This window comes from Molothrus ater, chromosome 15, assembly GCF_012460135.2.
Source record: "Molothrus ater isolate BHLD 08-10-18 breed brown headed cowbird chromosome 15, BPBGC_Mater_1.1, whole genome shotgun sequence".
Taxonomy (NCBI): Eukaryota; Metazoa; Chordata; class Aves; order Passeriformes; family Icteridae; genus Molothrus; species Molothrus ater.
In genome coordinates, this window is record NC_050492.2 from 2,300,326 (window position 1) to 2,313,211 (window position 12,886).

The 12,886-nt window shown below is 54.7% G+C and overlaps 3 protein-coding genes across 3 annotated transcripts in view; all 3 read right to left on the reverse strand.

The window, feature by feature from the left end:
- Positions 1–12,886, reverse strand: part of LOC118691923 (uncharacterized) — a 211,154-nt gene that overhangs the window by 148,409 nt on the left and 49,859 nt on the right. The window lies entirely within an intron of this gene.
- LOC129046834 (protocadherin gamma-B5-like) lies at positions 1,196–4,241 on the reverse strand. The gene has a single exon (XM_054516389.1). It carries the CDS (start codon positions 4,102–4,104, stop codon positions 1,600–1,602), a length of 2,505 nt encoding a protein of 834 aa, XP_054372364.1. The 5' UTR covers positions 4,105–4,241; the 3' UTR covers positions 1,196–1,599.
- LOC118692187 (protocadherin gamma-A10-like) lies at positions 10,107–12,817 on the reverse strand. Its single transcript, XM_036391857.2, has one exon. The coding sequence runs from the start codon at positions 12,648–12,650 to the stop codon at positions 10,107–10,109; it is 2,544 nt and encodes an 847-aa protein (XP_036247750.2). The 5' UTR covers positions 12,651–12,817.

Here is a 12,886-nt window from a genome sequence, read left to right on the forward strand (position 1 = left end):
ACGAAGGCAGAGGCATTCCGTGGGCGCGGTTCTTTAACCGCACGGGAAACCCATTATTTATTCATGACATTATGGAAATGATGTCCATATGTAAATTAAAAATAATTTTTCGTATTTCACCCTGTAGCTTATTCTTAAGATTATCCTTTTTGTTCAAAAACATCTTCAACAACAGCCTCGCAGAGAGAAAACGGGAAGATACCACATCCCGAACACACAGATCTATTAGGTTCTTTAACACAAGTGGGACGAGAGCAATTGCATACTTCTTGAAGTCAGGGAGCCCATTGTTACAGGATTCAATTAAAAGTACAAATAAAGATACTGCATAAACTCTCAGGGGAATCTTTCAGGACTGGAAATACTTGATGTCGTTTCCTAAGATATGCCCAGTGTTTCCTTAGTTTATACAGGTTTACAGTTATTCAAGTCATTCTAGCTTTCCTTTTTTTCCCCCAAAATCAATGTTTGAAGCACCTAAGCTCGTTAATAAACTAATCACCTAAATATTTCCTAATGACGTTGATATGATATGAGCTCAAGAAAACAATCATGGAACCGGAGAACAAAAGTCCAAGTCTTGAAACTGCTGACCACTAAGCAATGTGCAAATGGGCTTGATTCAAGTGCCTAAACCCTCCTCTGGACAATCTCCCTCATATGGGATCCCTTAATATATCAGATGTTTATCCTAATAAACAGAATTGCAAAGTTTTGCTGTTCTCGAGATATTTGAGACCTACTAACACTCCCAACATCCTTGTGAGATAGAAAAATAATCTCTGAAACAGAAATCTTTCAGCACTCTCACCAGTGTATGAAATAAAGATCATGAAGAGCAAAACAGAGCGAACTGCCAGTCAGGAGGCATGAACGAAGCCAACTGGCCTCACTACTGCATTCCTCCAAAACGGGTAACAATCTCTTCTCTCACTCAGAAAAAAGAGTGATAGGAACTTTCCACATTCATTTCCTTTAACTTTCGACATTCGTTTCCTTTCTAAATCTAACCGGCACACAAAAACAAAGTTTAACGAACGGGTTTGGGTAAAGCTATACACGAGTTCCAAGCACACTTTTCTGAACAAATCAGTCAGGGAAGAAATATCTCCAGCATCAGATGTCAGTGCTCTCTTTTTTTTTTTTTCCCTCGACTCCGTCATGCAGAATGAGCCGTTCCCTTTCCACAGAACACGAATCTGCTTTCAATGTTGCTAATAGATTCTCATTTATGGATCTCAAGTGTTAAAGACAAAACCGCGAGCCTGAAGCTGAACCTGTGACCAAGGAAGAACCAAGGGCTTCCTGCTCTGCATGAACTGATTTAAGCCCGTTCCTTAACTCACTCCGTCACGGAGACAGGACTGTGCTACTCACATAAACAGGACTCTGGGAAACAAGGAGGACACAGAGAAACACCGCTACTAGCCGAAAGGAGAGCTATCATCAAAGTCTGTCACCTGAAGCTGTTACAGAGAAAAAAATTACAAACTTCTGCTATTACGTGGAGATACAGATTAAGAATCCACCCTGACATCACGCAGAGAACACGCGGGAAACAACGATGACATTCCGGGAACTTTTAGAAACAGAAGAAGCTCACGATTTACAGACCTGCGGTGCATCGGGATTGGCGGGCGGCTCTCCCTCGATGAGGGAGCTCGGGCTCGGCTTGTCGCAGGAATCGCCGCCCAGAAGCTCCTCCGCCGACAGGATGGGCACCGGCGGCGGCGGCGGCCAAGCGGCCTCGGGCAGGGCGCGGGCGGGCGGCGGCACGCACAGGTTGTAGGAGTAGGGCAAGGTGCCCTCGCAGAAGTCGGCCGGGAAGGCGGCGCCGGCCAGCGAGAAGCGCTGCGCGCCCAGGCAGCGCAGCACGGCGGGCGGCCCGGCCCGGCGCAGCCGCGCCAGCACGGCCAGCGCCACGCTCAGCACCAAGAGCGCCGAGAGCAGCGCCAGCGCCAGCACCAGGTAGAACTGCAGCTCGGCCGCCGCCGCCGCCGCCTCGGCGCCCGCCGGCCGCTCGCTCAGCTCCGGCAGCGCCTCCTGCAAGCTCTCGGCCAGCACCACGTGCAGCGTGGCCGTGGCCGACAGCGCCGGCTGCCCGTGGTCCTTCACCACGGCCACCAGCCGCTGCTTGGCCGCGTCCCGCTCGCCCACGGCGCGCGCCGTGCGCACCTCGCCGCTGTGCAGCCCCACGCGGAACAGCGCCGGCTCCGACGCCTGCACCAGCTCGTAGGACAGCCACGCGTTGCGCCCCGCGTCCGCGTCCACCGCCACCACCTTGGCCACCAGGTAGCCGGCCTCGGCCGAGCGCGGAACCACCTCGAAAGGCGCCGCCGCCGCCGCCCCTCCCGGACCCTCTCCCGCCGCCGCCGCCGCCGCGGGCCAGAGCACCCTGGGCGCGTTGTCGTTGCGGTCCAGCACGAAGACGCGCACCGTGGCCGTGGAGCTGCGCGCCGGCGAGCCGCCGTCCTGCGCCCGCACGGCCACCGTGAACTCGCGGCACTGCTCGTAGTCCAAGGAGCGCTGCGCGTACAGCGCGCCGCTCCGCGCCTCCACCGACACCAGCGGCGCCGCGCCCGCCGCGCCCGCGCTGCCGCCCGCCAGCCAGTAGCTCACGCGCCCGTTGGCGCCCGCGTCCGCGTCCCGCGCCTGCACGCGCAGCACCAGCGCGCCCGCCGCGTTGTTCTCCGCCACGTACGCGCTGTACGCCGCCTCCTCGAACACCGGCGCGTTGTCGTTCACGTCCGACACCTCCAGCACCAGCTCCCTGCTGCTCCACAGCGCCGGCCTGCCCCGGTCCCGGGCCACCACCGTCACGCGCTGCTCCGACGCCTGCTCGCGGTCCAGCGCCCCCGATGTCACCACCTTGTACGAGCCGCCCGACGACGCCACGATCGACAGCGGCGCCTCTCCCGACAGCGAGCACGACACCTGACCGTTCTCACCGGAATCCCGGTCGTTCACGTTCAGCAAAGCCACCACGGTGCCGACAGGTGCGTCCTCGGGCACCGGGTTCGAGAGGGACAGAACCGTGATCTCTGGCGCGTTGTCATTCTCGTCCAGGATATCGATTTGCACTTCGCAGTGAGCCGTCAACCCGCCTCCGTCAGTCGCCTCCACGCCGAAGATGTATTTACTCTTCTCCTCGAAATCGAGGGGACCGGACGTCATTATCTCGCCGCTTTCGCTGTCGATAGCGAACAACGACTTGACACTCTCTGGGACGCTGCTTAAGGAGTAGGAGACCCGCCCATTGGAGCCCGCATCTGCATCTGTGGCCACCACACGCAATACCAGCGATCCCGTCGGCAGATTCTCTGCCACTCTCGCTTCATAGACGCTTTTCCTGAACACGGGTGGGTTATCGTTTGCGTCTGTCACGTTGATACGAACCGGAACACTCCCAGACCTCGTGGGGTCCCCACCGTCCACCGCCATCAGCACCAACTCAAAGGAACTCTGCTTCTCCCGGTCCAAAGCTCTCTCCAGCACCAGTTCCGGCTGCTTTTTTCCACCCGCCTTTTCCTTCATGGATAGTGAAAAAGACGGGTTGCTGGAGAGTTGGTAAGTTAGAAGCGAGTTTGTTCCTACATCAGCGTCTCGAGCCATCTCCAGAGGAAACCGAGCACCGGGAGGGATCCATTCACCGATCTCGAGGTCCAGAGCAGCCTTGCTGAAGACCGGGCTGTTGTCATTCACGTCTTCGATCGCCACCTCGACACTGAAAATGTTCAGCGGGTTGTGCACCAGCACCTCGAAGCTGACAGAGCAGGTCGCCGACTCGCCGCACATCTCCTCCCGGTCCAGCCTCTCGTTCACGTACAGGTTCCCGTTCTCCTCATTCACCGTGAAATATTTAAGCTGCTTCTTGCCGGCAGACGCCACCTGCAGCTTGCGCGCCGGCAGCTCGTCCGCGCTGAGCCCCAGGTCCCGCGCCAGCGGCCCCACGAGCGAGCCTCTGCCCAGCTCCTCGGGGATGGCGTAGCGGAGCCGCTCGGCCGCCGCCCGGCACCACACGCACAGCAGCAGCAGCAGCAGCGCGGCCAGCAGCGCTCGCCCGCCGCCCGGCCCGCGCCTCTGCCGCCTCTGCCTCACCGCCATTCTCTGCCCACTGCGCTCGCCGCGCTCCTGCCGACTGCCGCTGCCCTGCCTCCCTTCCAGCCGCTCTCGCCGCCCAAAACAGACACCGCTCAAACACACCCAGCTCGCCGCGCCGCCTCTCGCCGCCTCTCGCTGCTGCTGCTGCTACTGGCGGTGCCGCTGCCGCTGTGGCCGGCGCCGGCCGAGCGAGCAGCCTGCGGGGGCAGGACGCTGCGGCGGCGGCGGCGGCGGCTCCAGCGCCGCTCGGCGCCGGCCAACAGCGACACCCGGAGGCGCCGCCGCGACGCTGCAGCCGCCGCATGCCCGCGCTCAACGGGGCCCGGCTTTGGCCGGGGCTCAGCGCCTGCACCGGCCCCGGGGGCTCTCCCCGACTGCAAACACCCACAGCAGCAGCTCTGGCTTAATTCCACTCCAAGGCCATTCTATCTGACATGTGCTGCCGGGTGCTTTCAGGCCATTCTTTTCATTGAACTGTTAGAAGTAAATATTCATTGCAGGGGAGTAAAGAATGGAATTCAACTGCTCTTAATAAAAAGACGGCCCATCTACAGCAGCAATAAAGGATAATATAGGGAAGACTTCAAGAGCTTTTTCTGACTTGGTCGCATGAATTGTTATTCATTATATTCTTCATTTTTTGATATGAATTAGTTAGACATATAGATCAGCTTAAAGCAATGTAAGCAAACCCTATCCCAAAAGAGCAGAATTACATTTACTCCTTTCTTTCTTACTCATTAAAGTTGCTTCATTTACATCTCCATATCTGTGTGCCTGACAATGGAAAGTGCACTGCAACGCTGAGTCCTTCATAGAGTCAAACAATATTTTCAGTTCTCAAGTTACACTTTCTCTAAAGGCCAACTAATCCACACAAATGACATGAAAAGTAACACTTTCTGCTAGACTTGAATGTTGGAGGCACGTCCAAAACTTCTTTGGTTAATGCCTTCTCTTTTATCACAACCCACACTGAAAAGTTTTCTCCTAATCAAATCCTCCCTTCTCTTAGTTAAAAACACTCGTTGGCAGTTCTACAACAGCTGGCCCAGGTAAACAGAGCTCTGTCGATATTTCCTATAAACTTGTTCATACATGAAAGAGCAAAAACAAACTTTGAAAAGTCTACACACATCTATCATTTCTCTATGTTTGAAGACACAAACTACTGCAGCCCTTCATCATAACAGAAATGTTCCAGCCCTCAGGCCACTTGCATGATCCTTCTGGGAATTCTGGCATGTCCATTAAAATATTGGCCCAAGATCCCCATGCCGTCTATACTCTCACAAAAAGAGTTCAGAGGGGAGGAGGGACCACCCTTGAACATGCCAGACAAAGAGCTTGTCATGCAGTGCAGGACACAATTCAAGCAGCAGGTGCCCATGGGCAGCTCATATATCACCTCATCACCCACCAATAGCCCAAAGCTGCAAATTGCCTGCGGGTGCCTCAATCCCATTGGCCATGCAGGTGCTGAACAGAACTGGGCCCAGTCAGGGCCCTTGAGGGACAGCACAAGTCCCTGCTCTGCACCTGGACATGGAGCCACTGTCTGTAACTCTCTGCAGGTGACTCTCCAGCCTGTTCCTCAGCCATTTGACAGCCTCCAGCTGATTGCCCAGCATGTTCCTCTGGGGGATGCCTGGGGGACACTGCACACCTTCTCCCACTGGGCCCTGCTCTGTCCATGGAAACTTTGCCTGGGCTGGCTGCTCACTCTGCACTTGGACAGCTGCAGCACAGATGATCCTGCATGATTACACTACAGACAAAAGGTTCCTGGCTGAGCACACCAGGAGTGCTTGTCAAACCCTTCCTCTGTGCAGCTGGAAACATCACAGCTGGGTGTGGCAACTGCACCTGCACTGGGGCAGCTGGCACACAGGAGACCTTCCACATGAGATCAGACACCCTGAGGCTGAGCTCATGACCACAAGCAATGCAAGACTCAGAAACACATGGAAATGGACACATGCAATGACATTTTGTGGGTCTGCCTTGCTCTACAGAACCAACTCAGATCCCACTGCACTCCAGCAGGCACAGCCTGGTCTTATCTGTGACATCTGACCAGCAAGGCAATGACCCAGTTCTTCTCTAGCCTCACACACAGAGCTCCCCTCTCTGCTTTTTCTTCCATGCCAGGCCACTGTGAGGTTTTGCTTGTGGCCATCTCCTCACTGCTCAAATCTCTCATGAGATGATAATGCACTGCAGCCACACCCAGAAGGGAGCTACAATTGTCTGCTCACCACCATTATGATAAGGAACTGAAGGATTCCAGAGCACACAAATGATAAACAATCATACTAAAAGATCAGCAGTCATCCAACTGAGAATGGCTCATCAAACCATTGGCTGAGAAGGAATCTCCTGCCCATCTTTATCACATGCTCTGTTCCAGAGAGGCAAAGTCTACTAAAGTCATATTTACATTTATTTCTCCCAACAGGAACAGAACACAAAGTCACTCTCATATCTCCTGCCTTCCACTCCCACTGCAACAAGAGAAGAGGACATTAACACTCCATACATTGCTCAAAACAGATGGATTGTTCATAATAGAAAGTATAGCTACACACGGAGTAAATCAAGGGAAAACAAAATGAAAAAAAAAAACCAACTCTACAAAAAACAACAACAACATCAACAAAAAAAGACCTGCAGAAAACCCCTAACATGAATCAGATAAGGATAGGAAGCATTAGTGAATAACAAGTAGTCATTGATGCTCACTGTGAAGTCTTCCAGGCCTTGTTTGCAGGCTTTAAAATTCACACCTGAGAGCACCTGGAAGTTACTGAGGTCTCAAGGGGCAAGTGTGGCTCTCAAGACTCACACAGCACAGCAGGATAGGGGGGTTCATTTGAACAATGAGGCCTCTCCTCAGCAACTCTTTCTATTGCATGGCCTGCTCACCTGGCACAGGTAGGAAACCACCACTTTAAACAACTTCTCATTGGCCTCTTTCTCAAGGTAAATCTTCTACAAATCACAACAGATTCTCTTATTGCTTCTGCTTCATATTTCCCACACACACTCTTTAGTTCTAAATGGCTGAAAAAAGGACATCCTGAAAAACATCAGTCACTGTTTCATATTTCAAAGTAATGACCAGAATTGTGGAAATGAGCTGCAGCCTTCCTGGAAACAAAGGCGTGAATGAAAGTGTAATTACACTTCTGAAGAAACTCTATATCACAATGTGGCCTAGAGATAGAGATGATGGAGGTTTCACACAGGATTAATTACCTCTTCCAGCCAAGAATTATAGTTCTACATGAACTGTTACTGTGCAAAATGTTATTGTTAGAAGACTGTAATTATCTTTTATGACTGAGACACCAGGATCAGAACAGCAAGGGCACTGCCTCTGGCACCAATCATGAAATCAAACCATTTCTCTGCCAAACCCACACTGAGTCCCCCATTTGCCTGGCACAGAACTCAGCTCTCACCCTCCTCACTCTGCATTCACAGCCTTTGCTTTTACCATTGGATAATTTTGGAGTTTGCAGAATTCCCAGGATCAATGAGGATAACTTTACTCCAAAAAAATACAGAAAAAGAAAAATACAAGCAAAACAGCAAACAATCCAAACCAAACCAATTACACAAAGAAACTGACATCAACCCAGCCAAAAATGGGAAACACCAGAAGAGTATCAATCATGGCCTCACATTGCAGACTGGCTCAACTGCAGGATATACACAACCCTGGAAACTGGACTGGAACCAATACACAGGGGCCTCACACAGGAGTCACTCCACAGGCCCCACACTGTCAGTGCCTTGGATACAAAGAGAGAGGAAAAGCTTGGAACCGCAGCTGGGGGCCTCATCTAAATACCAGGACAAACAGAACTGGACACAATTCATTCATTCATTTTGAACTGTATCACACTGAACTCCAGCACCAGCCCTGTCTCTGCATACACAGACTTCTTCTCTCTGCCAAAACATAACATGACAGAAAATTTTGTAATCGAACATCATTAGAAGAAAAGTTGTGTGCACAGCTTCTCAGAGCCAAAGCATCACAACTAACATTATTCTGCTCCTCCATATTACTTAAACCAGAGGGAAATGTCATACAGGCCACAAATCATTACCAGCTCTGTCAAAGACCCACATATCCAAGTATCACCTCAAAGGCAACCTCACCATTCTTCAGCACATGGACTCCTCAAAGCACGTGTGACTACCACTCTTGATGCAAAGGGATATGGAACCCAAACTAGGCCACTTCAGTCCAAACCACACAAGGGAAAATCATAGGACTCCTCCTGACTCATTTTCAGAAGGCCAGCAATAGCCCTGGGGATCAACAAAACACCTGCCATGTCTCCACAGGACCTCATCACAAACCACACACCCAACACTAGCTCCTAACTCTTCCCGCCTCCCATGGAGAGCACAGATCATCAGAATTTAGAGAGACTCCACCAAAAGGAAAGTTACTCAACCGTATCTTCTTACCATGGATAATATTGGACTTCACTTACGAGACAGTGGACAAGAAAAAACATTTATTACAGAGACATTTGAAGAAACTTGTCTAAGGAAATGTCTCTGTCTTTTAAACTATAAACATGAAAGAACCATCTTCAGATCATCAGAAGAATGAGACAGAAAGTTAAAGCCTGCAGAATTGAACAGATCCCAAGACTCTTCTGGGTTTATATAACTCAGAGTAGATGATTGATGATGTTGTTTAGAGGCACTGAATACACAGCTTGCAATTCCCATACCCCATCTGTCAAAAGTACAATGTTAAGCTTTGAAGTGACACCATTATGATGACAAACAAATACATATTAAGAACCTGTCAAGGTTCTCCATGCAGCTGGAATACAGATCTTCTAAACAATTACTTTGGGGCAAAGAACTCCACATTCCTTCATGCTAGAGATAGGAACTGAAAAGGGAATGGAGGAAAACGTTCCCTTGAGTCTTTTAGCAGACATTCACACACAGCTCACAGCACTCAGATTCCCAACTCTTCACACCATCCATGGTGTCCTTTCATCCATACACCTTACAAACATGGGACAGTGGAGGCCCAGTTCCCCAGACCATTGCTCTTCCCAGCACCAATTGCACACAGCTCTCTGTACATCTGTGCTGTGCAAGCTACATTTCCTGCTCACTGCAGTTCTGGGAAGAGACTTCATAGGTCTCAAAGGAAAAGCCGAGCAGTCTTCCAAGAGACACTGACGCAGTGAATATCTGCTCACAGGGAATGATGCCCATTTCTATCTCCCACTGCACCGTGAATCTTTACCTTCCCATCCAGGCAATTCCCCACGCTAAATAATTTCGAGCCAAGGCTCATCCAGCTCCATCTGACAGAGCTCTACCTTAAAATACAATTACAAAACAATCCGGCTCTGCCGTTTCCTCCTCCACACACAGCCACCCAAAGGCTTTTCAAAGAATCTCAACTTCAAGAGGATCTTTCATCCTCATAACAGGTAGACAGACATCATCAAGGACCACTTGTTGCCTGGTGCAGTCCTCTCTTGGGGACAAAGACCAAAGCGTGGATGATACAAACACTTTTCCGGCTGATCTCCACTATGTATCATGGAGATCGATAAAGGCTGATAACAACGTGCAGAGGTTCCACGCGAAGATATCAGCATTTTGATCAAGACACATTCTACCTCTTAAAGCACATGTGCTCTTGGGAAGACATACAAGCCTGCTAAAAAGTTGTATTTCTTAATAACGTGATCCATCTCTTGAGAAGAGCCAAGGCTATCAGGAGCACAGATTCTACACAGCACAGCTGAGAGAGGAGAACAACACCTGGAACCTGGTCGATACCCAAACCTCCGACCTAATCAACAGCCTGCCAGCAGCAGCCTTCTCCCTCCTTCCTTCTTCACGAACTGGAAGGCTGAGGACCCACGCAAGGTTCACACAAAGTCAGCAATGGGCACCAGCCTTTAGAATTTCACCAAAGGAAACTTGACCATGCTTTTAGACACAGTCTCCTATGAAACACAGAGAACACGGCGGGGAAAGGGCAGGGCTGAATCACAAGAAAGGGTCGTGGAGAAAATCTGACCAGAGAAACTCACCGAGGAAGGGGCGGGGTCCGAGGGGAGGGCTCCGGCCGGGTCCCCGTCCCCGAGCAGCGGCGCGGGCTCGTCGGGCGGCGGCCGGGCCGGGAGGGTGTCGCAGCAGCTGGCGGCCGAGAAGCGCAGGTGGCTCTTGCGCGAGTCGGCCGTGAGCGACACGTCGTGCGAGTAGGACTGCAGGAAGGCGCGCACGCCGTCGATGCCCACGAAGTGCGAGACGGGCACGCCGCGCAAGGCGCCGCTGTCCGGCGGCAGCAGCTGCTGGCGGTGGCAGCGGCGCAGGCGCAGCGCCAGCAGCAGCAGCAGGAAGGCCACGAAGAGGCACGAGACGGCGGCCACGGCCAGCACGAGCCAGCGCGTCAGGCTGGCGGCCGGCTCGCCCGGCGCCGCCGCCTCGTGGGCCGCGCTGCCCAGCTCGGCCAGCAGCTCGGCCACGCTCTCGGCCAGCACCACGCTCAGCGTGGCCGTGGCCGACAGCGCCGGCCGCCCGTGGTCCCGCACCAGCACCAGCAGGCTGTGGCGCGCCGCGTCGCGGGCCAGCGGCGAGCGCGCCGTGCGCACCTCGCCGCTGTGCAGCCCCACGCGGAACAGCCCCGGCTCCGTGGCCTTGGCCAGCTCGTAGGACAGCCACGCGTTCTGCCCCGCGTCCGCGTCCACCGCCACCACCTTGGCCACCAGCGCGCCGGCCTCGGCCCAGCGCGGCGCCAGCTCCACGCCCGACCACGCCGCAGCAGCGCCCGAGCCCGCCGCTGCGGCCGGCGCCGGGTACAGCACCTGCGGCGCGTTGTCGTTCTCGTCCACGATCAGCAGCCGCACCGACACGTTGCTGCTCAGCGCCGGCGCGCCGCCGTCCTCCGCCCGCACGCACAGCTGCAGCTCGCGCAGCTGCTCGTAGTCCAAGGAGCGCAGCGCGTACAGCGCGCCCGTCTCCGCCTGCACCGACACGTACGACGACAGCGGCGCGCCCCGCACCCGCCCCTCCGCCAGCCGGTAGCGCACGCGCGCGTTCTGCCCCCAGTCCGCGTCCGTGGCGCGCACCGTCAGCACCAGCGCGCCCGCCGCGTTGTTCTCCGCCAGCCGCGCGCTGTAGCGCTCCTCCAAGAACACCGGCGCGTTGTCGTTCACGTCCAGCACCCGCAGCGCCAGCACCGCGCTGCTCTGCAGCGCCGGCGACCCGCCGTCGGCCGCCCGCACCGTCACGTTGTACTCCGACACCTGCTCCCGGTCCAGCTCTCTCGCTGTCACCACGCTGTAGTAGCTGCCGTGAGAGCTCTGCAGCCGGAATGGGACGTCCTTGTCGATCGAGCAGCGCACCTCGCCGTTGGCTCCCGAGTCCCGGTCCTGCACGTGCAGCAAGGCCACCACCGTCCCTGACGGGGCATCCTCCGAGATCTCAGTCAATGCAGATGATATTGTCAGCTCAGGTGCATTGTCGTTCATGTCTGTCACGGAGATTGTGACTTTGGCAGCGTCAAATAGCTCTCCTCCGTCTCGTGCCTGCACCTCCATTTCAAATGAGGAAATTTCTTCGAAGTCCAAGTTCTCCTTAAGGATTATTTCTCCTGTCTTAGATTTAAGGTGAAAAAGTTCGGATGCCCTTTCTGAAATTCTATGAAAACTGTATGTAACGTGCCCGTTCAGTCCCTCGTCGGCGTCCGTAGCCGTGACAGTGATGAGGGTGGAGCCCACGGGCACGTCCTCGGGCACACGCACCGTGTACTCCGCCTGGCTGAACACGGGCGCGTTGTCGTTCGCGTCCACCACGGTCACGCGGATCCGAGCCGTGCCCGTCCGTGCCGGATCGCCGCCGTCGCTCGCCCTCAGCACCAGCTCGTGAAACGCCGCCTCCTCCCGGTCCAGCGCCTTGGCCAGCACCAGCTCGGGACGCTGATCGCCGCCGGGGCCCGCCTGCACGGCCAGCGAGAAGTGCTCGTCACCGCTCAGCTCGTAGCTCTGCAGGGAATTCAGGCCCGAGTCAGGGTCGTGAGCGTCTGGTAGGGGAAACCGCGACCCTGGGGCTGTCGTCTCGCTCATCCTCTGTTCCAGTTCGATTTTCTTGAAGCTAGGGGAGTTGTCGTTAATGTCCGTGATTTCCACTTCTATTTCATAGAACTTCATTTCCCCCTCCACTATCAGCTCACAGCGCAGCACGCATTGCTGCACACGCTCGCACAGCTGCTCTCTGTCGATCCTCTCTGCCGTCACTAAATGTCCCGTCCTCTCATTCAGAGTGAAATACTGCGTCCGACCTCTTTCTACAATGCGAACTCCGCGATCTCGGATATCCGGCAGCTGTAGCCCCAGGTCCTTGGCCACGTCGCCCACGAACGAGCCCTTGGGCATCTCCTCGGGCACCGAGTAGCGCAGCTGCCCCCACGCCGCCTCCCACGCCGCCAGCAGCACGGCCCAGAGCAGAGCTCGCTGCCGCCGGCCCCAGCGCCTCCCCGCCGCGCACATCTCGCCCGCGGCAGCTCCTCGCTGCCTCTTGCTGCTCTGGTACCGCGGTTGCTGAGGTTTCCTACTGGACTCTCCGCTCACCGGCCCCTGTCGTAGCCTCTTTCTCTTCCCCTCCTGCACGGATCCGCACTGTGAGGACGATTTCAGACCGCTCGGTCGCCGAGCCTAATACAGAGCGAGTGATCGAGCGGGTCCGCAGCGGGCGGGGCTGCAGCGCTCCGAGCTTCCTCTCGCTC